At 29.9% G+C, this 27,870-nt stretch overlaps 1 protein-coding gene across 1 annotated transcript in view; it reads right to left on the minus strand.

Moving 5' to 3' along the window:
- Window positions 1–27,870, minus strand: part of LOC108746557 (liprin-alpha-1) — a 306,428-nt gene that overhangs the window by 102,049 nt on the left and 176,509 nt on the right. The window contains exons 6-7 of the mRNA XM_018483406.1: window positions 19,033–19,113; window positions 18,009–18,224 (exon numbers count right to left, since the gene is read on the minus strand). Coding sequence (XP_018338908.1) covers window positions 18,009–18,224; window positions 19,033–19,113 — 297 coding nt within the window. The remainder of the gene's footprint in view (window positions 1–18,008; window positions 18,225–19,032; window positions 19,114–27,870) is intronic.

Consider the following 27,870-nt stretch of genomic DNA (forward strand, 5'->3'; position numbering starts at 1 on the left):
AAATTTAATTTATATTCCTTGCAGCTTACTGTTAGAATGGCTTCCAGTTATAATTATTTCTTGTGTGTTATAGACATAAATATTTAATAGAGATAAACAACGCGAAAATAAACTTTGAATTAAAACATTGACATATAAAATCCCAAAATCTACCACAAAATTCCTCAACTCATTACATAACATAATATAAATTCATCTGTGGTTAGACTCTAATATTAATATCTAACAATATTTGTTTAATCTCTTTATTACTAAAATCTGATGAAAATCTGACTTTAAAACCATCTTTCCTAGCTTTACTTTAAGCTCTTCATGAGGAATGTATCTTAATTAAATCATATTTATGCTCTTATTTTATTCTCTTGTTCACAGTGGCCAGTTAAACTATTCCGACTATTACTTAATTAATAGACTAATTAAATAAAGCAAATAACAAAGCAAATATAAAATCAAATATTAAAACAAATATTGAAATATTAAAACAGATAGCAAAACAAATAGCAAAATATTTTCAGGGTTCTACTATTTCATTCATTTCTCTCAATCTATTTTCTTTACTGCGTCTCCTCTCAATTTAACTATTTTTCTATCAATTTCAATCCTTTTCCTTCTTCTCTTAAAAATTCTTCTATTGGTATTTTATCTTTCGTTACTTTACATTCTCCTAGGATGTGAAATAGGGGATGCTCTCATCTTCTTTTCCACATATTCTACATCCTCCTCCTCTCTCCAATGTTGCCTCCACCTTGTTTTCACACCTAAATCTAACTATTAATCCTCTATCTCTTCCTTTCTTTTGACCCTCCAGATATTTTGGCACTCTCTCTAGCCTTATTTCTCTGTAGTCACTGTCATATCTAGATTCGTTGATCTTCCTGACTCTTTCTTCCTTTTGATTTTCTCTAAGAATTTTTCAACCGTTTCTTTGTCTTCTGTCTTTCTCCTGTCTCTTAGTTGATTCCTCTTCGTCCTTACGCCTTTCCATAATTTTTTCTCCTTTCTCATCCATCTTCTTCACATCTTCGATCTCTTTCTAAGCCTCTTATGCATTTCTTTATCAATTTCTTCTTTGAATTAAGAGCCTTTTCTTCGTACTTCATGACCCTTTTTATTGCCTACGACCTTAACTCTTTCATCTTTGTTTCTTCTAACAGAATATAGTTCGATAAGTTCTATTCAGATTCAGTATCCACTTCACGTATTTTCTCTTTATTCCATCTAATCTCTTCGTTCCTTTTGCCATCTCCATACTTCTGCTCCACATAGCACTACGGTTTCTACCAGCGAGTCAAACATCTTCATTCTTCTGTTATAATCATCTTTGAATATTAATTATTAAGAATCTTTATTTTACCGACCGCATATGTGAGAACACAATCAATACTAGAAATTAAAAATGCCTATTACAGTCAGAACTGAATCTTCATTGCTTTAAATAATTCGAACTTGAATTACTAATATATAATACTATGTAATATATAAAAAACAATTCGTACATATTATGTACTTCCATATATACCATATTAAATTGTAGTCTTATTCAAACTGCGCGCCGAATTGTTTTTCCGGACTATAAATGTAATTAAAACTACTTTAGCAATCGCGAATTAAATTGACAAGCAATAATTTAATAATTTAATGCTACAATTAAGCATTATACTAGATGTTAATCAATATGTTGAAAAACTGTTAATAAATTTATTGCGAAAAACATTACCTCGTCCGGGACTTGAACTCTGATCTCTTGTATTTCGTACCAGCGTCCGAGGTAATATTTTTCGCAATAAATTTATTAACAGTTTTTCAACATATTAACATCTTTATAAAATGATGCTTGATTGTAGCATCAAATTATTAAAATTGCTTGTCAATTTAATTCGCGATTGCTAGAATAATTGTTATAATAGTTAGTATAATATAGTATAATACATAATAGTTAGTAAATAATAGTTTTAATTGCGTTTATAGTCCGGAAAAACAAACTATCCCATCTCTCTTCTTTCAACATTCTCCTTAACCACTTTCTCTCCCTCTGTTAAAATTCTTGGAGTCCATTTTGACTCCTCCTGGACTTTTAGTGAGCACATCGTGGTGAAATGTCGCACAGCCTTCTTACGTTTTCGTCTTTTATATCCATTTCATCACATCCTATCAACCTGACAGAAACTCCTAGTATCCCAACTGATTGTAATTTCCTTGTTCGACTATACCGACTTGATCTACATCCCAGCTTTATCTAAAAAATTACTTACCCTAGTCCAGCGTGTTCAGAATTCATGTCTTCGTTATTCTTTTAATGTACGTATGATCATATCTCTCTTTGTTTTTTGCGCTCAGGTTAGTTCAAGATGCATCAGCGTTGTTCTTCACTTGTGTTGTCTTGTTTTTCGTCTCCTTCGTTCTGGTATTCCTCGATACCTCCGTAGTCTCTTGTACTTGAATTCCGACCTCCATTCTCCTGATACAGGGTATCATAATTTCCAAATTCAAGGCGTTTTCCTATACTGCTAAAATTTTACAACATGCTACCCTGTTCCGCTCTTTTCCTTCAGTTCCGTCGTTTCGCTCTGCCGCTACTAAGTTCGTATCAATGCTTTAAGTCTATTTATTTTAATTGGCAATAATAAGTCTATGTTTATTATTTTAATCATGCTTTTTTGCAATTATACTCAATCATTCTTGTTCTCTACTTTTTTAAAACTATCGAGTTATCTATTAAGCAAGAAACTTATCTTTCTAGAATTGTACTCATTTTTCTGTAATTTGTTATTTGTAATTCATTTCATTTTCTGGGAGGCTTTTCAGCAATTCTGCTGGTGCCTCACCATTTGTGTATGCTTTATAATTTCTTTATATGCACACAATAAATAATAATAATTTTTCTTCCCCTATCCAGGTTTCAGTTAACTCTATTATATTGAAATTTCCAAGATAACCCCACGTCTCGTCACACTTGTTAAGTAAGCCCGCCACATTCCAGAAACAAATTTTTATTGCCCCTCCCTTCCCCATCTCATCCCAGCCGTCATAAACTCATATAGTTCATTTTTCCTTTTCTTCTACCAATTTCTTTTCCTTTTCATCCCATTGGTACTATCTATTTTCCATGAATACTTTCCCGTAACCTATTTTGGTTTTGTTACCTTTTTTACTTTCCTCCTGCCATTTCTTTTAAATATCGCTGTATCTTTCATTTCCTCCTTGTCAGATCGTCATCGACAAAAATTCCCGCTCTTTCTTCTTAGCCATAATTTCTCTTTTCTGTTCCCAATTGGCTACTTCTGCCACCATTATATACCTGTCTCTTTCTGTTAGTAACTTGAATGCTCTGCTTATTTCTGTTTCTATCATAAGATTTTCACTTGTAAACTCCTTGACCCCTTGTTTCTTCGCTCATACGTTCATTTCTCTTATTAATATATTGTTTCTTCACCTTCCTCTATCTCTTTTTTCTGTCTCTCATTCTAAGTTTTCTAATCTCTTTTCCAAACTTCGTTTCTCTTCCCTCCATTCTTCCTTGTCCCTTCTTTTTTTCTCCTCTCTAGTCTGCTTTTCTTCTCTTCTTTCTTCTGACTTGTTTGTTTAGACTGCTCCAAAATTTTTAAATCAAATTTATATTAATCAAGAGGCGATTTGGAGTTTTGTTTCAACATTTTTTAATCAAATTCATATTAATCAAGAGGCGATTTGGATTCGCGGCGCGATAAACAATGCGCAATAGTCAATTATAATAGTTCTAAAATTTTAATAATGTAAGATTACAAAAATTCCATATGTTTCGGCTATATATTTTAACCATCTTCAGCAGACCTTATATATATTTAAAACTATAATTCATACCGCAGACACAATATAAAATTTATGCATTGTTATTACGTCAATGCGAATTTACAATGTTGACGATGATGTTTCTAGCTCAGCGGTGGACAAAACTTCAAAGAGATGCAGAAAATGGCATGTTGTTCAATTAAGTTACTTTTCATTAGATACATTCCTCTATTCTCTATCTGTACGGATTTTATTTGCAATAAATTAGATACCGTTGAACAGCTAAAAAATCAGAAAATTTTCCTGCTTACCTTAGCTTGTGGATCTACTATACCATGATAAAATATTTTTACAAAATCGTTAGTTATTAAAATATGTATGAAGAAAATTCACTCGTCAGTTATCTTTTACGTTCAGACGTACAATGAGCAAAACATTTGTCATGACGAAGAGCGGGACCACAAATCAACGATAACAAATAAAAATAAAAATAAAAATAATGTAAAGGCTGATTCACATTTTGTTCACAATGTCAATATAAGTGCGATCTTGAACCTTCAATGTCGGTTTGCAAATTATTGTTTGGATTGTTGCTTGATATGTTTCATTTCAAACACGAAGTGCTTGTAAAAATTCTCAACATCTAACATACTTACATTGTCCCAGTCAAATTAAGGACTACGATGCAATCTATATTCAGTGATACTTGCGAGGGAAGATAATTGAGTGAGGGAATTTTTATGTATATAATTTTAATGTTCAAATACAATACTTCAGTTATTAGTTTTCTTCCCGTTTGTTCCACATGGGATACATCCTTACACTTGATTTTATACAACATTTCTTTTTTGTAAATTGGGCAACGAATCTTTGTGTACTCTGACGAACTTGCTTAATTTGTTAAAACTAAAAAATGAAATTCTATGTACGCTACTATTGATAATGTTCATTAATTTTTCGGAAATGCCCTGCACATACGGAATGCTAAACCATTTCTTTTTTGCTGCCCACATTGTCGGGTTTTTTATTTATTTTTACTTTTAGATTGGTCTTTTTGATAAGATATTTTATCTTATTTTTCATCGCTTTTATAATAAATTCCATGAGATATTTTCTGTTAATATATTAACGATAAAATTCATTTTTTTTTTATGGAATTCCAGATGCGAAAGGAAAAATGTTCTGTCCACTAAATCTAAAATTGTTCCCTTTTTTTTGAGACATCGCATATTGAGAGTAGAAAAAGTTTGAGAGTAAAAAAGTTGTTCAATTCAGAGGGGCACATATTATAATGAATACAATTTTTCTCAAAGTCACATTTTTAGAGACTTCAAGGTCACTTCCATTTTTTAAATGGAATTGATTATTTGCACATGATTCCTCTAATTATTCTGAACATAAAAGTATTGTAGTGATATAAAAAATCAATAGTTTACGAGATATTTTACATCATATTCTGACATATAATATATTAACATAAAATGTTAAATAAATCGTAAAATATTAATTTTTTGATAATAGTACCTTGATACTTTTATGAACAGAATAATAGAGAATAAAGATGAATCAATTGGTGTAAAGAAAATACATAATTGCTTTAAAAAAATATGTAAGCAAAATAAATAATTTTTTAAATAAGCAACTATAGGTTTCTTTCCACCAATTAATTGATCTCATTATTCTGTTCATAAAAGTATGAAGGTACAATTATCAAAAAATAAATAGTTTAAGAGATATTTAATATTTATAGCTCGGAAAAGGAACCGGGTAACGTAAAATTCGGGTACCCGCCTGCGGATCCATCATCTGTGCATATGGATCTGGATCGGTTTCGCGAATATCCGCTAATTCGAGCAGAACGCACAATATCTGAGAGACCATGCATGATACGGGCATCCGTGGAATTGTATACAATACGGTACCCGCCTTAATGCGTATATCCCCTATATGCTACTAGCTAGATATTTATGCGTAACTTTGTTAATTTTAGAGATTTATAGTCTAGAATCGTTTGTAGAGATTTTCCTTTCGTTTGTAGTTGAATATTTTAAAAGTTACAATATAATTTAAGCTAATTAACTACAAAACGAAATGATAAATTTAAACTACAATAATTAACTACTTGATTTTGAATCAAGTTATATTACTAATTTGTCTTTACCTTAAAGTCGGGTGACAGTCATTCTTTTAAGAATCTTTATTTTATTATGAGTTGAACTAAAAACAATTGCGAATGAAGTACTATAAGGTAGCTGAGCCGAATAAGGTCTAGCACTAAATAAGATCCACTTTTAAATTTATTACTTTAAAATTCGCTTTATGCCTGTAATATATGTTTAAAAGATGTGCCATAGAAAGTAGATAAAAAGGCATAAAAGAATTGGAATCGGTAGCAACACGTTTGTTTAACACAACAAAAACTTGTATATGTGCCATTTTTATAACAATCCGCTGTAAAATTTACTAGTATACATTGTTTCATTTATTATAATTCATTGTAATATTATTCAACTTCTTAGCTATGGAAAATAATTAATAAATTAATATTTTGAAATAAGTATAAGTATTTTTTTTAAACAATGTACTTATTTATACTTAAATCAGGCCTATTTATATGATTATTATTTATTATTTATTTGTTATGTGTAGAGTTTACATCAGAGAATAACGATTTTCAATGCTGCTATCTTAAAAAGCCAAAAAAGTCCAAAACTTTTTGCTAGAAATTTCCAAAGATTTAATTACAAACAATATTGAAGATAATTGAAATATTTGAGAGTAGAGTAAATCCTAGGGAATTTCCTCTTTCTATGATTAATAATCATTTTAAAGCTGATTTAAAAAGATAATATTTACTTTCTTTGTTATTTTTAATTTACTTTTAATTTGGACCTTATTACATTCATATCTAATAAGGTCCAATGTCAGAGTTTTACAAAATTCTATTTCGTTCTTTTACACATACATATTCTTCAATATAAAAAATATATTTTATTTTTGGAATTGAACAAAATGAAGATTTGATTCTCACTTTGTTTATTTCAATATTCCCATAAATAGAATTCTAAAAAGATAAAATAAATTAGGTAGGCCTTATTCGACTCAGATACTTTACTATTTACAGGATGAAACACTTAAGATAAACAACGAAATATCTCGAAAATTAAACACGGTAGGGAAAAATTCATTTTCAGATAAGTTGTATTGATTCGAAGAAGAACAAATAATTATGACATCATACTGAGAGAAAAATGTTTTGCGCGTGCGTGCGTGCGTGCGTGTGTAATTATAATTATATATTACTATAATTATGATTATTATTACTATAATAACAACAGTAGCTATGTATATAGTTAGCAATCTAAAATGATTATTATACTTATTATAAAATAATTATCATAAAAATGATTTTTTTACAAAATACGATATTCTTTCAATTATTCTGCATATAAAAATATTAAGGTAGTGATATAAAAAAACTAATAATCTATGAGATAAATAACAACAAATGAAGGGCGAAGTAAGAGTCAGCGCATTCCTTTAAAAAGACATATAATTAAAAACATAAATTAAAAGTACAGAAAAGATAAAAAAAAAGAAGAAAAGATGTATACTAAGAAATAATAACGGTGAAAGGTATAACATTACAAGTTTCGGCTACCGGATTGAATCCTTTTCAGATGTTAACATAATGGAAATAGAATTAAAAAATAATTGTCGCAAAAGTTCACATATTAAGAATACTCGCAGTTCGGTTGAGTCTCGATGTAGAACTCGACATTATTCGTACGATTAAACAGTCAAAAAAGTGTCATGTCTCATAGCAAAATTCTAGTTGATAAAAAAGAAAAAAGAAAAAGACCTCTTATGAAAAAAGTAAACTTAAATAAATTGAATACAACCGTAATTACGATAAAAAATAAAAACTCACCAACAAATATATTATATGTAAAAGATCAAAACTAATGCATCCATATGAGTATAACAAATACTAGTATAAAAGTATAAAGAAGAGTGGAATGCAGATGTGAAAAAACGGACATTGTGTATCGACTAATGTGAACGCTCGCTGAAACGAATCATCACGCACTGAGAGAGGAGACGGGCCGTCAATATAAAAAAAGTCAAACTTTATTTACAATGGGTAAATAATGCCTTATGACGACCTTCAGTATCCGTTTGCAAATTAAGACTGTTTTTCTGCTTCTTAATGTAAAGCATTTCGGAAAATTAAATGTTTCCTATAACAAGGCTCTTCATCTAAATCTTCATCTAATCTTCTGCAGATACATTGATGATATATGTACCGCGGTGTCTCCCTCTAAAAATCGACGTTTTATTAGAACAATTCAATTTTTTCCATCCACACCTTTAGTTTACTGTTGAGAGAGGGGGAGATATAATAAATTTCCTTGACACATCACCGTATCCATCAACAACAATCGTTTCATTTTTTATTGGTACCGTAAGCCGATGTTTTCAGGAAGGTTTATAAATTTTTATTCTAATCGTCCTTTGATACAGAAAAAAGGCACTATTTTTTCGTTAGTTTTTTTATTATCTGACGTTATGTTTCGTACAAAAAATCTGACTTTTATTATTAATATTTTACTAGATAATGACTATCCATTGAATTTTATTTTTGACACTGTTAATCAACGTATTAAAAATTTAATTAAAAATAGATACAAAGTACATAATGATCTGACTAACAAAGTCTGTATGAATGAAACTGCCTCTTGGCTTATGGTTTCATACATGGTATTTGTTATACTCATATGGATACATTAGTTTTGATCTTTTACATATATTTGTTGGTGAGTTTTTACTTTTTATCGTAATTACGGTTGTATTCAATTTATTTAAGTTTACTTTTTTCATAAGAGGTCTTTTTCTTTTTTCTTTTTTATCAACTAGAACTTTGCTATGAGACATGACACTTTTTTGACTGTTCAATCGTACGAATAATGTCGAGTTCTACGTCGAGACTCAACCGAACTGCGTGTATTCTTAATCTGTGAACTTTTGCGACAATTATTTTTTAATTTTGTTTCCATTATGTTAATCTGAAGAGGGCTCAATCCGGTAGCCGAAACTTGCAATGTTATATGTTTACCTTTCACCGTTATTATTTCTTAGTATACACCTTTTCTTCTTTTTTTTTATCTTTTCTGTACTTTTAATTTATGTCTTTAATTATATGTTCTTTTAAAGGAATGCGCTGACTCTTACTTCGCCCTTCATTTGTTGTTATTTATTTTATATACGAAGAGTCCTTATATTTTTGTTATTTAATCTATGAGATTATTATAATAATAATAATTATTATTAAAAAAAAATAATTATTATATTAATATTATAATTATTTTTTATAATTGTACATTAATATTTTTATGAATAGTATAATGAGATAAATCAATTGATGGAAAAACGCATAGTTGCTTATTTAAGAAAATATCCTTTTCGCCTGCATTTTTTTTAAAGCAATTATGTGTTTTCTTTACACCAACTGATTCATCTCATTATTCTGTTCATATTTTTATATGCAGAATAATTAGAGGAAGGATTTTGTGTCAAAGAAATTATACCATTCCATTTAAAAAAAGTGGAAGTAACCTCCATGTAACCTTAAAAATCTTTTCGATTTTTTTGAAAAATGATTTCATTATTATTTGTCCTCCTTCGAATCATACAATTTTTGTCTGAAACATTTTTTCTTTTGTTGTAAGACTGCACGCGGGGCAATGATGTGAGGGGAGTAACGGAAGGCGAAGCTGAGTCGAAAATCAGTCGAGAAGTGATAATATAGGATGTTGATAATATAGGAAAATCAACAAAAATTCAACGTTAAAAAAACATTTACACATTCAACATCTAGCATTGCAATGTCTCAGCAATGTTCTTTCAACGTTCTGTGTTATAGTTACAAAATTTATATTATTAAAACGTTTCTTAACAGTTCAGAAATATCACATTATTAGCAATATTAGAATCATACTTATAAAATATTAGCCGAAAACGTTGATGAAATTCTCAAAATCTATATTTCAAAATGTTCATCTAATGTTTCTTGGCTGTATTCAACGCAGTAAAGCATTCTTAATTTTGGTCAAAAGTATTACATTATACAAAACTATACATTATGGTAGCGCAAACAGATACCGACTCAAAAATATTTATATTTGTTTAGAAAAATGTCATTGACGATGATATCTTCTAAAAGACATGATATAATTTATTCACATAACTCATAGAACACAGAAGTTAGCAGGAATATTGTTGCAACTTAACAACATTGCATATTGCAATGTAATGTTTCAAAAACATTTAGATGTAGATATGCAACATTAAATTTTAATAATGTTGCAGCAATATTTAAAGAAAATTGTGAAAATGAGCTACTGATTGTTCCTAAACTTTGTATGCATGCACATTATATGATTTATTAAGTTTTATAAAATATTAATCAATTTTACTAATGTTACTATTTAACTCGTGCTTAAATAATTGTATTCATAAAAAATCTTTCATCAGAATGACATCATGAAGTATTCCAGTAATTTTTTACAATATATGTATAATCTGTAAACACTATTTAACATTTTATAAAAATATATATAATTATGTATAATCTGTTACATAATTATGTATATAATCTATTACGTAATTTTAAATATTTCTGTCTCATTTTTTGTATATACAAAAACTTGTATTTATATATAAATATAGATAATAATTTGTATGCATATATATAATATGTTTATATATATAACCTGTTACAGTTTATATATATAAATTTATGTATTAGATGTTATAAAAATGTAGCAGAACTGACCGAAAATCTTGGTTTATAAAACTATGTACATCAAGAATTATTTTCTTATAATAGTGTCACTGAATATTGTAACAAATTTTTTCTGTTAAAATATATGTAAGCACAAAATAATAACTTAGAGTTACCTCCGATATCTCAGTCAACCGACTCTCCAATTACAACTTTTATGTATACAATTCTCTTTGGTTAACAATTATAAAATATAGACAATAATAATTTTTAATTATTACTAAATGAATGTAGTAAGGATGATGTATTTAAGTAAGGGACAGAAGATTCAGAATCAGAAGATACACATGCGGTAAATCTGAGATGATATACATAAAAAAACAATCAGCAAATATTAACTTATTAAGGCCCATAGCTAATACAGCTGTGATAGCGCCAAACTGAATCCGTGATTCATAGTGTAAGCGAAAAAAAAAATTACCCGTATTTTTTCGTTTTAATAAACAAATTCTTAAAGAATGCCCATTTTTTTTAAATTAAAAGTGTCATTCAATTCTACATTCAATTTGAAACTTTTATTCTTGGTATTTTTTCGATCCGATGCTTTGTTGTATGCAAAAAATTCATAGCATAAACAAAAAAAATTACTCGTGTTTTTCGTTTTGCAAAATTGATTGTTTAAACGATAATTGTTTAAACAAATTGTTAAAAAATGCCTATGTTTAAAAAACTAAAAGTGCCATTTTTGATCCTATGTTAGAAAACAAGAAATTTTTATTCTTGGTATTTTTTCGATCCGGAGCTTTGTTTATGCAAAAAATTATTAACAGTTTGCATGCGCAAAGTTAGCTTCTGGTTTGCATGCTCTGCTCATAGAAAAATATCATTCTATTGCCAAGAAAAGCAATTATTCATTTTATTTTTCTTCTTTTAAGTAAAGGTTACTTTCAATAAAGAATATTTTCTCGCTAGTAGTCTTAAAATGTATTCATCCCAAGTTTTAAAAATACTCAATGTCATATGCTCAAAATAAGAATTTATTCTCTTTTCAAGTATAAAATTTTATCGAAAAATTTTATAAAATTTTGTCGAAAAAAAGTCAGATTAGATTAACTTGAATATTTAATAATATATTGATGTATGAAAATTTACTTGGTCAGAAAAATTTGGTATATTTTTTTCAATTCTATACAACAGATTTAAGAAAAGTGAAATAAAATTTAAAAACAAGAAATTTTTTCTTGTTTGAAGTAATTCATATTTTCAATTTAAATAAATATTTATTTTGAAACCAAATTGTAAACATGCCTTTTATATTATTCCATAATAATGTTTTTTCATATAATTATCCTAATTATTTTAAATTAATAAATACCAGGGAATTATTTCGTTTCCGTAATCTCCTCAAATATTATTAGGTCAATCGGAAAGTTCCGTCCGTTTTTTGCAAAAAGTATGGTTTTATTTAAAAAACAAAATAAAAATGTACCTCAATCAAAATATTGTCCATCGTTAGCGATGATTTTTTTTCCCATCTTTCGGGCAGTAAGCGAATTCCGCGGCAAAAGAATGACTCATTTTTGGAGGCTATCCACTGGGGAGAGACCCATTTTTCGACGTCTTCATAAGAAGTGTTCCTCTGCAAGTGCGTGTGTCATCGATCGAAACAAGTGATAGTCGGAAGGGGCACAGTCTGGTGAATAAGCTGCGTGAGGTAGCACTTTCCAGCGAAGTGTTTCTAACGTTTCCTTGACAAGTTTCGTGACGTGAGGCCGAGCGTCATGAAGCAAAATCACTTTATGCTGTCTCGTTTCATATGCTGGTCATTTTCCGTGCAATGCTCGGCTCAAACGGATAATTTGTTCTCGGTAGAGATCCCCTGTAACTGTTTGACCAGATTTCAACAGCTCGTGGTATACTACATCCTGTTGATCCCACCAAATACAGAGTATTGCCTTCTTTCCGTGGATATTCCACTTTGGCGTCGATGTCGATGGTTGGCCTGGATCGCAAATGGTTTTTCGACATTTGAGGTTATCGAAATAGATCCACTTTTCATCGTCAGTCACAATTCGGTATAAAAACCCTTTTCTTTGTTGCCTTGCCAAGCAGAATTTTGCAGATGGTTTTTCGCCTTTCAATGTCTCTTGGCTTCAGTTTATATGAGACCCATTTTTCTTCCTTGTAGACCTTTCTCAAGGCTTTCAAACGATCGGAAATAACAGATTGAGCACAATTTAATGCTTCTGCAAGTTGTTTCTACGTTTGACATGGGTCTTCATCCACCAATGCCTGTAATTCTTCGTCTTCAAATGCTCTTGGTCGTCCAGAACGCTCTTTATCCTCCACCGCTTTTAAAGTGTCGAAACCATTCTCTGTATGTTTTATTGAAAGCAGCATTATCACTATAAATTTTTACAAGCATTCGATGAGCTTCAGCTGCAGTTTTCTTCCATTTAAAGCAAAAGATTAATACTTCGCGCAAATGACGCTTATTTGTCTCAAATGTCGACATTTTCGATGCAGTAAAAAGCAATGTTATTGATGCAAACGTATACTTTTATATACTGAATTTTATTGACAGATGGTAAAACTAAAAAATTAAGCTTGGTTTAGACATAAGAGTTATCGACAGTTCTATTGGGAGTATAAATAAGTTTCCGCCGTTTGACAAACATGGCGCTACCAGTATGTTATAGTTAAAATTGTTAGCTGTAAAACGTCATATCGTAAGGTTGGACATCTGGCAAGAACATAACCTTGAAATATTAGCGATTTTGCATCAGCATCTTATATCTTTTTTCGTGCGAAAATGTCGAGTTTTGAACCGAATAAGCATTATTTGCGGGAGCTTTTGATTTATTTCTTTAATTTGAAGAAATCTGCAGCCGAGGCGCATCGATTGCTTGTAGAAGCATATGGTGAGGCTGCCTTAAGTGAGAGAAGTTGCCGTGAGTGGTTTCAAAAGTTTAAGAACGGTAAATTTGACGTCGAAGACAAAGAACGTAGCGGAAGGCCGAAAGTGTACGAAGACGCGGAATTGGAAGCATTATTGGATGAAGATTCGTGCCAAACGCAAGAAGCACTTGCACTTACATTAGGAGTGACTCAACCAGCAATTTCACATCGCTTAAAATCGTTGGAAATGATTCAAAAGCAAGGAAATTGGGTTCCATATGAACTGAAGCCGAGAAACGTTGAACGCCGATTTTTCACATGTGAAATGCTGCTTGCCAGGCATAAACGAAAGGGTTTTTTGCACCGTGTTGTCACTGGTGATGAAAAATGGATCCACTACGATAACCCAAAGAAGAAGAAATCATGGGGACCACCTGGCCATGCTTCAACATCGACAGCCAAGCCGAACATTCATGGGAAAAATCTCAAGTTGTGTATTTGATGGGATCAGCTAGGTGTCGTTTATTACGAGTTGCTCAAACCGAACGAAACCATTACTGGGGCTCTCTACCGAACACAATTGATGAGATTGAGCCGAGCACTCAAGAAAAAACGCGCCCACTACTACTCCAGACACGACAAAGTTATTCTTCTGCATGATAATGCTCGTCCATATGTTGCGGCGCCGGTCAAAACCTACTTGGAAACACTCAATTGGGAAGTTTTACTTCACCCGCCGTATTCACCAGACATTGCTCCTTCTGATTACTACCTGTTTCGATCGATGGCGCATGGCCTGTCTGAGCAACACTACACATCATATGAAGATACCAAAAATTGGGTCGATTCGTGGATAGCTTCAAAAGATGAAGCATTTTTCCGACGCGGTATGCTGCCAGAAAGATGGAAAAAAGTAGTGGCGATGGACAATACTTCGAATAAAACATTAGGTACCGTTCTTTCACAATAAATGCCCAATTTTTGATAAAAAACGGCGGAAACTTATTTATATTCCTAATAGCTAAAGTTATTCGCTAGATGGACGGAACTTTCCGATTGACCTAATAACATGAAACTGTCAACAGAGGCATGAAATTAAGAACAGTTACAATAGAAGATATACCGTTGGCAATGACTCGATCACACATAAGCGTGCGATTAGCGTAAATGTATTCGGCTTACCGTTCTAGGGATCGTAGATTCAAATCTTGCCGACACGCGACAATGCAATGCAGTTTTCAATAATTAATTGTAGTTAATTTAGCGTCTGTTTTGCGCGTGTAATAAGTTCGAGGATTTTTAGGCGAGGATTCGTATCGGTCGTGGTGATATGTACAATAAACCGACTTGGAACTATTTTCACAAGTTTCTTTGATTTCCCTTGTTCTCACAAACCGTCCTGTCTGTTCGCAGTCTCACAGTCAAAAGCCTCGTATCTCTCGCCAAAACGCTCAACGTTTCCTTAACCTTCTCAAATCTTCTCGAACTTTCTTTTTGTCTCACAATATTATCTTCCGCAGGTCATTCCTCTTCGATCCCCATATTTATATTTTTTAAAAACTAAACCGTTTATTAATTAGTATCTTCCGCGGAAGATACTAATTAATCATTACCCGTTAGTACTTGTACGTATATTTCATTGTCGTTTTCGATACCGAGAAGGAAATTCCTGACCTGCCCTAAGAAACAGCAGAAGCATTTAAATGCCTCTATTGTTTCGCCGAACTGTTGTGTATACAGGCAATATTGTCCGTGTTCGTAACGGACCGTGTGTTGAAAAATACAGTATGCCTTTCTCTGAAATATACCGCATATTTGTGTCTAATATAGGTATAATCGTGGCGATAATTAATAATACAAAATATAGGTATGTAAAACAATAAAAGTATAAATTGAACTGGAACTATATATATATAATAATAACAAAAAAATTATTTTTTTCGTTAAGATATAACCATAATTTTTTTATTACGAGTAAATATGATTTGATGACTTGGTTCAAGCAAAAGAAGATTTCTTCTTAAGTAAATCGAATTTTTAATTTAATTTAATATTTTTGATTGAGAAGTATTACATTTTCTAGAATTCAGAATATATTTTGAATAAATCCTGTGATGAACTTATAATAAATTTGCGGATATATGAACTTTTAAAATACTTAGAAAAAGTCATTATTACTTGCGTACAGTATAAATTTTTCTATGTGTGGGTATTACAAATAAATACGAAAGCTAACTACGTGATTTATAGCATAACCGAAAAAAAATTACCCGTGTTTTTTTGTTTTGCAAAATTGATTGTTTAAATGTTTAATCAACATTAATTATTCGTTTAAAACAAAGGTTGGAAGAAATATTTTTTAAACGTATGTTTAATTTTTATAAAATGTTTATTTTACATTATTTATTCATTTAAAATGTGGTGATAAGAAATTTTTAGTTCACGTTTATTTAACGTTTGGTAAATGTTTATTTCACATTAATTATTTATTTGAAATAATGATTTAAAGAAACATTTATTTAACGTTTTTTTTAAATGCTTATTTATAATAAATTTTACATATTTTATGAATCGTTTTTAAAATAACATTTTTTAAACGTTTATATAACGTTTATTAAATATTTGTTTTTTGTTATTTATTTATTTAAAATATTTTATTTATTTAAAAAAAATGTTTATTTATCGTTTTATCATAAAAAATGTTATTATTTTCTAAAACTCAAATTAATACAGAACGGTTCGAAATAATAAAATAATCACGGAAGAGAAGTTAACACAGTATAATTGCGTCCAATGTACCATATATGGACAATAAGAACTGTGTCCATCAATAGGTATAAGTGACGAAACGTATAAGATACGAGACTCATAATCCTGAGGTTCCAGATTCAAAACCCTTCCGCACGCGGTAAGTGAAAAAGATTAAAATATAATTAGAAATAATTAATAAAATTAGTTGGCTGAAGTTTAGGCACTGTTAATAAAAAAAATAAATTAAAAGAACAATTCTACATTATTATTTTTTCTAATTTTGTTCAAATAATTTAAACATTAAAAAATGTTATGTTAACATCAAAAAAACGTTTCTTCAAACGTTAAATAAACATTTTTTAAAAAATGTTTTTTAAATGTAACAAAAATTTCTTTTAATGTCCTTTTAATTAATAAAAAAGGATCTATTCCATTAATTAAACGTTTTTTTGAATGTTTTTTAAACACTTTTGCAATAAAAAAGATATTTGAAAAACATTTCAGAAAACATTTCTTTGCTGATTGGGAAGCACGGTGTAAACATAGTCATTGTCGTCATTTGGGAATGTCAGCCAAAGATAATTGTACACATAGAAATTGTAATTAGAGAATCGGTCGATTGAGGTATCAGAGGTAATTCTATGTTATTAATTGTAGTTGCATATAGTTTAACAAAAACAATTTTTTTACAGTATTCACTGACACTATTATAAGAAAATAGACGTATACGATTTATAAACCAACATTCTCGGTCGATGATTCTGCTATATTTTTATAAGATCTATAATATCACATAAAAAAATTATTTTACAACTCTTTAAGAGTACATATTAAATTGTAATGTTGCTGCAATATTACATTGCAACATTTCTAAAGTAAACATTTTACCATTGCTGCAATGTTACAGCAATGTTGCAGCCACATTTTCCAACATTCTGTAATGTTGCAATCTTGCAAAGAAAGATTTCTGCAACATTGATGTAATCTTTTGATGCTGGGAATTATCCTTTCGAATAATGCAATTTTCGTTTTTAATATTTTATTATGTATTCAGTAAAAAAAAATTGATTCAGTTAAATAAAAAATTGATTCAGATATTTTTAATGATTTTGTCCCTTCTATTTCCCATTTTCTTTCTTTTCTTTTTCTTCTCTTCTTTCCTCTGTTTGTGTACATTGTATACATTGTACATATACATACGCATGCGTGTGCGTAAATACGCGCATGTGCATATTTATGTCCTTGATGAAAATTTTTCTCAAAAATTTTAATATAATTTTTAAGAATTTCTATATAATTTTTCAGAAATATAATTTTATAACATTCCCATATTTTTTATACGAAGTGGAACACTTTTCAGAAAATCTACGTCTTTTCTCAGAATTTTCCATATATGTTAATTATGAAACATCATAAGATTTCTAAGATTTTTTGTAAGTAAAATTTTTTATGAAATGTTATATAAAATCTAAAAAATTTAAAAATAATTTTAAAAAATTATGGAATAAGAAATCTCAGAATATTTCAGAATTCACATGTATGAAAAATTTTGAGAGAAGATGTGAATATTTCTGAATATTTCTATAAAATGTTTCAATTAAAAATTATAAGAAAAATTTTCACCACGGGTGTGATTAAAAATTGGAAAAAAATTATATTGCAAGAAAAAAATTATAAGAATCATGATTTAAGAGTCATGATTTTTATTTATTTAGTCAACATACACAGAGATGGAAAACTACCTGTCAAGTTCTGTGTTAATAGTTGATTTTTTTCTATCGTTCCGCCATATATTACTAATTCATACCTGCTTGTCGAGAGTAGCTTGCAAATCTATTACTCGTACTGCTGAGTCCTGCTCAGTTGGATCGAGACTCCCATTGCTCAATCTACTGCCAACTTCAGTGGACTTCTCTGTACCTGGTTTTTGTACCGATTGTTGTTGTTGCTGCTGCTGCTGCTGCAACTGATGTTGCTGGTATTGCTGCTGCTGCGGCTGGCTTGCTGCCTGCTCAGTCTCATTCTGCCCGATCACAACACTACATTCAGAATGCCTCGCTCGCATTGCCTCTCCTGCATCGCCGCGCAATTCCCAAAACTACATCTATACTACACGACTACGCGACTGTACGATTATCATGCAAGATTATGATAGATACATTCTCGTGGATGCAGCGAATCAATGAACGACAAATAAAAAGTGATTTATGTTACGATACTTCATATATCATCTGAGAAAAAGGTGCACCTGTATAAATGTTACGAAAGATACGAAACATGTTTACGTAAATATTTATGAGAATTTTATGTTAAATCTTATGCAGTAAGATCTTTAATATTATTTATATGATATGAAACACGGGAAATGTTTTGATATATATATAAAACGACAAAAGATAATACAATTATAAAATTACAGTATTAATGATAATCATATTAATGACAATGATAAAAAAAAACATTAACATTTAAGTAGATGTACATATTGCAAAAAAATATACAATAATTGTACACTAATTGTATACCAATAATGCGGATTCAATTTACGCTTTTGATTTAACTAGAGTTAAACTTCTAGAGTTACAAACTTCATTAATATAAAGAAATTAAAGTTTCAAGTGAAATGTCAACAAGTAAGGGAAGAACGATACATATGCTAAACATGAGCATGCAAAAAAAAATTCCATAAATGCATTTTACGATTTTCAGACAGATTTTAAACTCCTCCACTTATCCATGATCGGTGCGAAGTATGAAAAGCGTATGTATCTGTGAATGTTGGTGCGCACATGGTTTAATTAATATCGTATTGATAATACAATTTTTTATACCTTATTCTGTTGCTGACCTTCGTCTGCCTGTCCATTCTCTTTTGGTGTATCATCCAACTGCCCACTTTTAAGTTTCGTCAACTGTAACCACACTTGCATTAGATAATATTTAAGTAGAATTATCATAATTAGAATATTAAAAATCAGTTATTAACAATAAATTCGTATATTTGGAAAGTAATAAACTATATACAAGGCTTATAATAAGCAATTGAAAGAACTAGTTATAAATGATTTGGTACTATTTTTCTCTTACACAGTCAATCCCAAATGGCCTCCAAGAGACACCGATCTTAATCTTGACTCTTAAAGAGATTAAAATCATTCACTTTTTTCGCCGCTTACTGTTTATTAAAAAGTTATTAGCAAAACAATTCTTATGAATAGTAAATAGTTTTGAACACGAGATACATATTTCAAAACATGAAACAGGTCAATAAGAGTACAACGCAGATCACAATGCAATAAATAAATTATAAAATTGATACATATATTTTAAATTCTAAATACAGAATTTCGATTCATATATATTTACATGAATTGAAATTTTATAAACATACATGAATTGAAATTGTATTGTATTTAGAATTTAAAATATGTATGTATCAATTTTATAATATGTTAAATTAATTGCGCATTGCGATCTGTGTTGTAGATATTGTCATTGATCTATCTCGTGTTTTATTATTTATCAAAGTCTGCTAATACTTATATGTTTGTACATATTTCAGGGGAGTCTCGTTTCACATAACATTTCATGTGATTTGATGTTTATACACCCAGCAAATGAGAACAAATTGGATTGGATAAATCTGTATGAATCAAGTTTTCGAATTCGCGTTATCCACGAAAAAGGTATTGAATTTGTAGAGACTAAATACACAAAATCTATTTCTGAACGTCTAGATAAATATAATAATATGAACTCTCTAGTGGATTCATATAGATTCAGAAATAAAATGCTGATCTGCGATCTCAGAAAGTGCAGATTTATCGTTAGAAGATATGTACCGAGGTGATCACAGATATATCTTTCTTTCCACAGATATATCTTTCTTCCCTAATACTATACACAGAGTATATAACATTACGGATATACAGCGATAGAGTAACTCCCAAATATAATCTGCACTATCGTGGCCAGGATATGTCTAGAAATTATCTTATCGCCGTGGATCCGCAATGTTACAATTACACATTCTATATATCACACCGGAGTTTTTGTTTGGAAGACAACGGCTTATGTACTCATATATCACTTCAGTGTTTTTCAACGATATCACTTGTCGAGGTCGGTGATTAGCAATTAGTGGGTCTTTCGCCATGTTAGACAATTCTTCAATATCGCACGTTAAATTCAAATAAATTAATCGCACGTTCATTGCGTTGAATATTAGGTAAAACACCAAAAATAAATTACCATTACGTAATTACAGATTCAACCGAATTGGTCGCATATTTCATTTTTATGCACTCAGTGAGATACGGGAGCAAATAACTAATCCGTAATTATTGATTTCGGATTACGGATAAAAAATGGATTAAAAAATTCAAAAATTTGATTCGACAATGTCGAATCGCCATTGCTTCAATGAATAATTTTCAACGTTTTTCAATAATTTCTCGTTTGTACATGTTTGAATTTCCAAAATAATAACTGGAAACAAAATACATTGCAATGTTTAAGTTATAATAGCTTTCCCTGGGGAAAAATTTTTCGCAGAATTTTTCAGAATTTTTATATAATTTTAAGTTTCTCACATTTTTTATACAAATTAGAACATTTCTGAAAAAAATCTATATATTTTCTCAGAATTTTTTAAATATGTTAATTATAAAATATAAAATTTCTAAGATTTTCTATAATTATAATTTTTGATAAAATGTTATAAAATTTAAAAAATTAAAAAATATTTTTTAAAAATTATGAGATGAGAAATTTCAAAATATTTCAGAATTCACTTGTATGAAAAATTCTGAGAGAAAATGTAAACTTTCTGAATATTTTTGAGTATTTCGGAAAAATGTTCCAATTCGTATAAAAATTATGAAAACAATTTTCACTAGGAATTTATTTGATTTAGAACGAATATGTTGTTCCACAATTTCCTTCATATAACTTCCAATTATAAAGATCTTATTAAGCAAGGTCCACTTCGACTATCTCCTGGAGACGTTCGACTTCTGACGCGAAGTTGAAGTTTACTCAACCTTCTCCCCTCCCCCCCGTCCAGAAACATCCAACTTGCCACGCAAAGCGAAGTTCATTCGACTCCCCCCTTAGAGGCGTTAGACTTTCCACATAAAGCGAAATTCATCTCATCTCCTCTGCCCCATCTAGGAGCAAGGTTTTCTTGTAAAAAAAGTTGATACAGAACGATTGAGAACGATAAAATTTCTATCAATTTGTACCGTTTTCTATGAGCTGTATCATTAACTTTTCGATATAAATCCTATCATATTTTATTGGCTTCTATAAGATTTATATTCTGTTGGAAACGATAGAAATTCTATTTTTCGTATTCAATCTGTTGTATCTAATGGAATATTAACCCTTACCATACTAGATACAATTTGGTACCTCATCCCTACAAATATGGGTCACTAGAATCCGTCCGTTTTTTCACCTATTCAGAATAATTCAAAAAATCATTAAAAATTCAACATACTTTCAACTTTCTAGAATAAATATTGGCACTTCATTTTGGAAAATAATAAAATATAGTTTACAATTACCGAAACTTACACGAACAGGAATCACTCGGTCACTAGTGACCCCTATTTAATAGGGTAAAGTTTAAAATAACTGATTGACATTAACGTTTCTATCGTTAAATTAACAAGTCTAACAATTAATCGTGTATTATCGACAGAAATAAAATCGTTATAGATTTGAAAATCATTCAATTTCTATCAGCGGTGTGTAGAACCAAGTCTATAAGATTCTATTGTTTTTTAGCAAATTGGAAAACATATCCGAACGTATATGAAATATACTAATACAATTTTAGATACATCTGATTTTCCTAAATAGAAATACTTATTAAAAGTTATACGTTTCGCGGGTTTCCTCCGTGTCCAGATCCATTCTTGAATTGCCAACGTTTCGTGAACCTTGCACTCCACTTCATTAGGGAGCAGCCTGATATTGAGCTGTTTGTCCGGGCCATTCCTTTTTATATTACGCTACTTGTTGGAGTGGTGGAGGGAAAAAAGAGAATTGTGAGTAAGGGGGGGGAGGAATTTTGTGTGTGTGCGTGTGCGTGTGCGTGTGCATGGGCGTCTGCGTGTGCGTGTGCGTGTGCGTGCGTGTGCGTGTGTGTGTGTGTGTGTGTGTGTAGTCGGTCTTCAATAACCGGGAGAATGGTTTATATTTTATTTATGTTGTAGCCATTATCTTTATTTAGATTGTTAGGGTGTTTTTGTATCTCTATGGCTTCTCTATACTTTCTTGGAAAGTATGAAGTAATATTGGCTATTGTGGTCGTTTTATTAAACAGTATTTGATGTCTTGTTTCGATGGTGTGTTCTGATAGTGCTAACTACGTGACGAGTTTTAGCCTGACATCACGTTCGTGTTCTTTTATCCGTAGGTTGACCATTCTCCCGGTTTCTCCAATGTATACTTGCCCGCAAGAACAAGGTATTTTGTATACTCGTGCGGAGCTGAGTGAAGGTCTTTGATCTTTCTTGAGGATTTCTTAAGATTTGTCCTATCTTTTTGGGTGGTTTAAAGATTCGGATATTGTGTTTGTTTAATATCCTGCCAATTCGATCTGTTGTTCCTTTGACATATGGAAGAATGGATAGAATCCTTTCGTCTAGTTGTGTGTCAAAGACTGTTGTCTTATTTGCATGTTTATTAATTGTTTTGATTATGTCTTTTTTGTCGTATCCGTTTTTCTGTAAGACTAGACAGATAAAAGGGGAGATAATAGAGCATAGAATTAAAATTAAATAAATAATTAAGAAGTTATTGATTTTAATTAAAAATATTATGTAAAAAGCCAAAAGGCTTTTAAGTGGTTGAGTTCTGTTTGTAGATGTTCTTTGTCAGAGATGGTAAAAGCTCTATGTACAAGTGAATTGATTGTAGACTGTTTCTGTATGATGGTGCGACTCGGTATGTAGGTATCTATACACTTGATGGCCTAAGCTACCGTCAGGTTTCTTAGAGACAAGAATAGGAGTTTCCCCTTCTAGAAAGGGGAGTTTTCCGTTTTCTTCTATATCTATAATGAAGTGGATATTTGGATATTAATTATTGAGAAAAATAAGGAATTTACAGAGTTCGGCTCTGCCGTGTCTCCATATCACGAATGTGTCGTCTACATAGCGGAACTAAACTTCTGGTTTTTTAGATGTTTTTCTGAGGACTTTTTTCTCAAAATGCTCCATGAAGATGTTGGCGATTACAGGAGAAATAGGAGAGCCCATTGCCGCTCCTGAAGTTTGTTCATAAAATTGGTTGTTATAGGAGAAGTAAGTGATTGTTAAGCAGTTGAACCTTCTTTCGAACAGAGCATAATTAGACAGAGCGTTTAATTAGCATTAAACGACGCAAAGTGATCCTTTTTTACGATAAAGCTTGACCTCATATTGCATTATCAGTGAAGCAAATGCTATTAAAGCTGGAATGGGAAGTCTTATCGCACCCCGCGTATTTTTCAAACATTGTTCCATCTGATTTTCACTTGTTGTGGTCGATGCAACATGCTCTAGAGGATACATTCATAATTTCAAAGATGTGCGAAAATTTGTTGAAAATTGGATTAACTCCAAAAGAGAATTTTCTCATCGTCGCGGAATCGTTCATTATCTTGTTTAATATTGTAAGTCAGTTTTTGAGGAAAGAAATAAATTCAAAACTAAATCACACTTCTAATACAAAAGAAACTATAAAATTTAATCGTTTTTTAATAAATTCAAAAACCTATCTAAATGTATACGAGAAGCACGAAGGGCATTTCATAGATTTCTATCTGATCTGAGAGTAGAAATACCTATAGAAATACGAGTAAAGTGTAAATTTACTGTACAAAATGAATTGTTACCAATATAATATTTAAACAATGACATTCGGCAAAGTAAAAAGCTAAGTTTATAAGATTTTATCGTTTTTTTAACAAATTCGAAAACTTATCAGAATGTATACGAAAAATACGAACAAAATTTCATAGATTTCTGATTTTTCAGAATGAAAATATCTACAATAATTTCTCGTAATTTTACTAGACAAAATGGATCGTTCTCAATCTGCAATTTATAATCAATGAATTTCTCTCGGTAAAGTCCGGAACCAATTAAAGCTGTATGATTTAATCCTAGCATTGTTATTTTTAGTTACCTTTCCAACCACATCAGGATCTGTGAAACCCTGCAACTTTATCAAGCTATATCTCTAGACTGAATACATATTTTTTAACTCAAAACGTATAAAATTTGTACCTCGAAGTCAGACAAAGACAGATAGAAATAAATCAAATAAATAATATTTTATTTTCCATTAATTATAATGCTTCAAAGAAATTTTATTGGAAAAATTCACAAAAAATGACTACTTTGAATAAAAGTTCTCAAATTTTTAAATTTAACGTTCAAGCAAAAATCCATAGGAATTTTTTAATTGACCCTTTGGATTAACAAAAAAAAAGTACGATATGAATTCTCAAAAAAGTAATTATTTGAACTATCGAAAATCGACATTTTTGAAAAATCTACATATTTTATAATAAATTTACAATTAATAAATAAAATTTTATTATTTGAACAATATAAAATTATACATAAAGGATTGTACATGTATAAATATTATTATATATAATTAAGTTCATTAAAATTTAGTTTAGAGGATGATGCAACACTCGCTCTAAAGCAATAGGTATATCCTCCCCGGTCGAACGATTTCTGAAGACTGACAGAGATTATAAAATTTCTACTATTTATTATATTGAAATAATTATTTTTAATTCTAGATTTTCGTGTACTTACTTTTATACTATCCGAAACTCACAATCAGTAAATGTATATTTAATAAAAAATAAAAGAGTACCCAAAACGTTGAAAACTTATAAGCTAATCACGTGTGGGTCCCAAGTATCCTCTTTAAACTTTCGTACATTCTCACATCAAGAATAAAAAAAAAATACCCTTGCAGGCTTATCATATCTATGGATAGTTAAAATTTTTTTCAGTCTTAATCCGGGTCTTCAAATTATATTATAAAAAGTTACATCAATGTGAAAAATTGCATAGGATACGTTGGACCTAAGAGTGGCTGGCTAGGATTAATTTTCGTTTTTTATCAAATTAAAAAATCTGTCTGTACCTATGCAAAATAAAAATAGTTGTTATTTTATATTATTTAGTTCCGGTCATGACTTTTACATATGTCAAGATCAAGGTCATTGGAGCTGGATCCTCGAAATTATATAATTACCGTTTATTTTCATGAATAGTTGTAAATATTGTTATGCGTTATTTCGATTACATGTATACATATACACATACATAGCAAAAAATATTTCGTATTTGTGTTAGAATCCTCTCAAATTCTGATAAAATTTTGTGTTGAATTTTTAATATCCGAGTTTTAATTTAACATAATATGATTATATTATTTGAATATTTTGTGTTAAAATAAATTTAACATTTTTCAATGTTAAAATAATACATTTTATAGATAAGTAAACAAATAACATACAAATAATGTAGTTTAAGATAGTTATAACCCAAAATGCATTATTCAAGAATGTCTTTAAATTTTCGTCTCAAGTAATTTAGATGTTAATACATATGTCTGTAAAAAATAGCTCGAATTACCATTCCGTTTCTGATATGTATAAATGATCAAATATCGCAGATTTTTTTATACCTATTATTGTAGTATAGCTATTTTTGCTGTGATTTTTCGTATAGTCTCGAAATCATATTAAAAAAATTAATGAAAAAAGAGTCTCAAATAATTAAATGAGGAAACTCGTGTAACAACACTGTAAATATTTATCGCTCGATATTAAAGTTTGAGTCAATAAAAAAATCTTAATTTTATACATTTTCTCGAAAATTGAGAACGTTCATTAGATATGGCAACGTCGTATTTTCAAGGATTGATAAGGAAGTTGTCTTTCGCATTCTTGTCATTTCTTCGCGAAAATCGCTTTACACTTTTTTTGCTAAAACTGTACTTTTGGTATATTTTCCTTTATAACGCAATTAAGAAAATATTTTTTTCTTTCGTATAAATATCTTGACAAATAACTTGTTGAGCCTACATTTGTCTGTTCACAAAAAAGCGACGTTGCCACGATCTAATTCCTCTTATTTACTGTGTGATACGGAAGTTTCCTTTTTTTTCTTAAATTAATTTATTTTATTATGATTTAATATTGTAAGTATATAAAATACTTCGTTTTATTATTTTTAGATTTTACATAGCGATATACTTGCTTGAAATTTAGAGACATGTTTGAGTCTGTCGTTGACTCGCATAGTTGGAGTATAACTATCTTAAAGAAGTTGTAAGGCTAATGCAATATGTTAAGAATTATTGAAAAAAGTTACAAATTATTCTAAATTGCATAAAAGTAATACAAAAAAATTAGAAACAGTTGACCATCTGGATCAAAAGTAATTTCAATAAAAAGTAATATTTTTTTAATTTATACTATAATATGAAAGTAAAGAAGTATGAAAATTTATTAGGAAATAAATTTATTATGAAATTTATTATAAAATAATGATAAAAATGTCAATTTTTTTATGTAAGTACTTTATGAATTCAAAAATATTTATGTAAAGTTACATTGAGATACAAATATTAATTATTCAATAAACAAAATATTTATTTGTTATAAACTAATTGATGAGTCTCAATGAAACGTTGCATAAGTCATTTTTAGTATTTAGAATATACAAAAATTTAGACTTTTGTTATTATTTGAAAATTTTTATTTATAACAATAAAACTAATATTAAATAAAATAAAAATGTGATGTTCAATAAAAACAGAACGTTATGAACACAACTTTCACGTATATGTATAGGGTGTTACAGATACATACTAGGCAGTACGACGGTTTAATTACATTAAAGTTTATATTACAAAAAAAGGCATTAATTTATTAATCGATTTATCTCAAAGGAATTATGATTCAATTTATGCGAAAAAGAATGCGAAAGACAACTTCCTTATCAATCCTTGAAAATACGACGTTGCCATATCTAATGAACGTTCTCAATTTTCGAGAAAATGTATAAAATTAAGATTTTTTTATTGACTCAAACTTTAATATCGTAATTTAATTTATGTTATTACAAAGTTTTATTATTTATATTATAAAATTTGTATTATAAAGTCACCGCCATTACCTACTGAATTGCACCTGCTCCGCAAAATTTGCCGCGCAACCCGTCGTACTCCCTGGTACGTATCTGCAACACCCTATACATAGTGTATTTAAAGCATAAATATTAATATACGTGTTTTATGCCCTTACAACCTCCTTAAAACATAAATTCTAAGAATAAATGAATAAAAAGTGTTACAATTTAATATATTATTATTAAGACTTTAAATACAAAGCGCCTCTTCGGTCGAGTGTTAAGATGTTGAACTACTATCTAATATCCATTCAATTAAATTGAATTAATATTTCAGAAATAAATTGAGAGCCGATGAATTTATCGGATTCACACAATCAATCTGAAACAAATAATCCCCCCAAATTCTCCCAAATCTTAAAAAACTGTAATAAACTTATTGCGAAAAATATTGCCTCGGCCGGGAGTCGAACCCGGATCTCTTACATTCCGTGTGAGCGTCCTGAGCCTTTAGAC

This window comes from Trachymyrmex septentrionalis, unplaced genomic scaffold, assembly GCF_001594115.1.
Source record: "Trachymyrmex septentrionalis isolate Tsep2-gDNA-1 unplaced genomic scaffold, Tsep1.0 scaffold178, whole genome shotgun sequence".
In the NCBI taxonomy this organism is placed as follows: Eukaryota; Metazoa; Arthropoda; class Insecta; order Hymenoptera; family Formicidae; genus Trachymyrmex; species Trachymyrmex septentrionalis.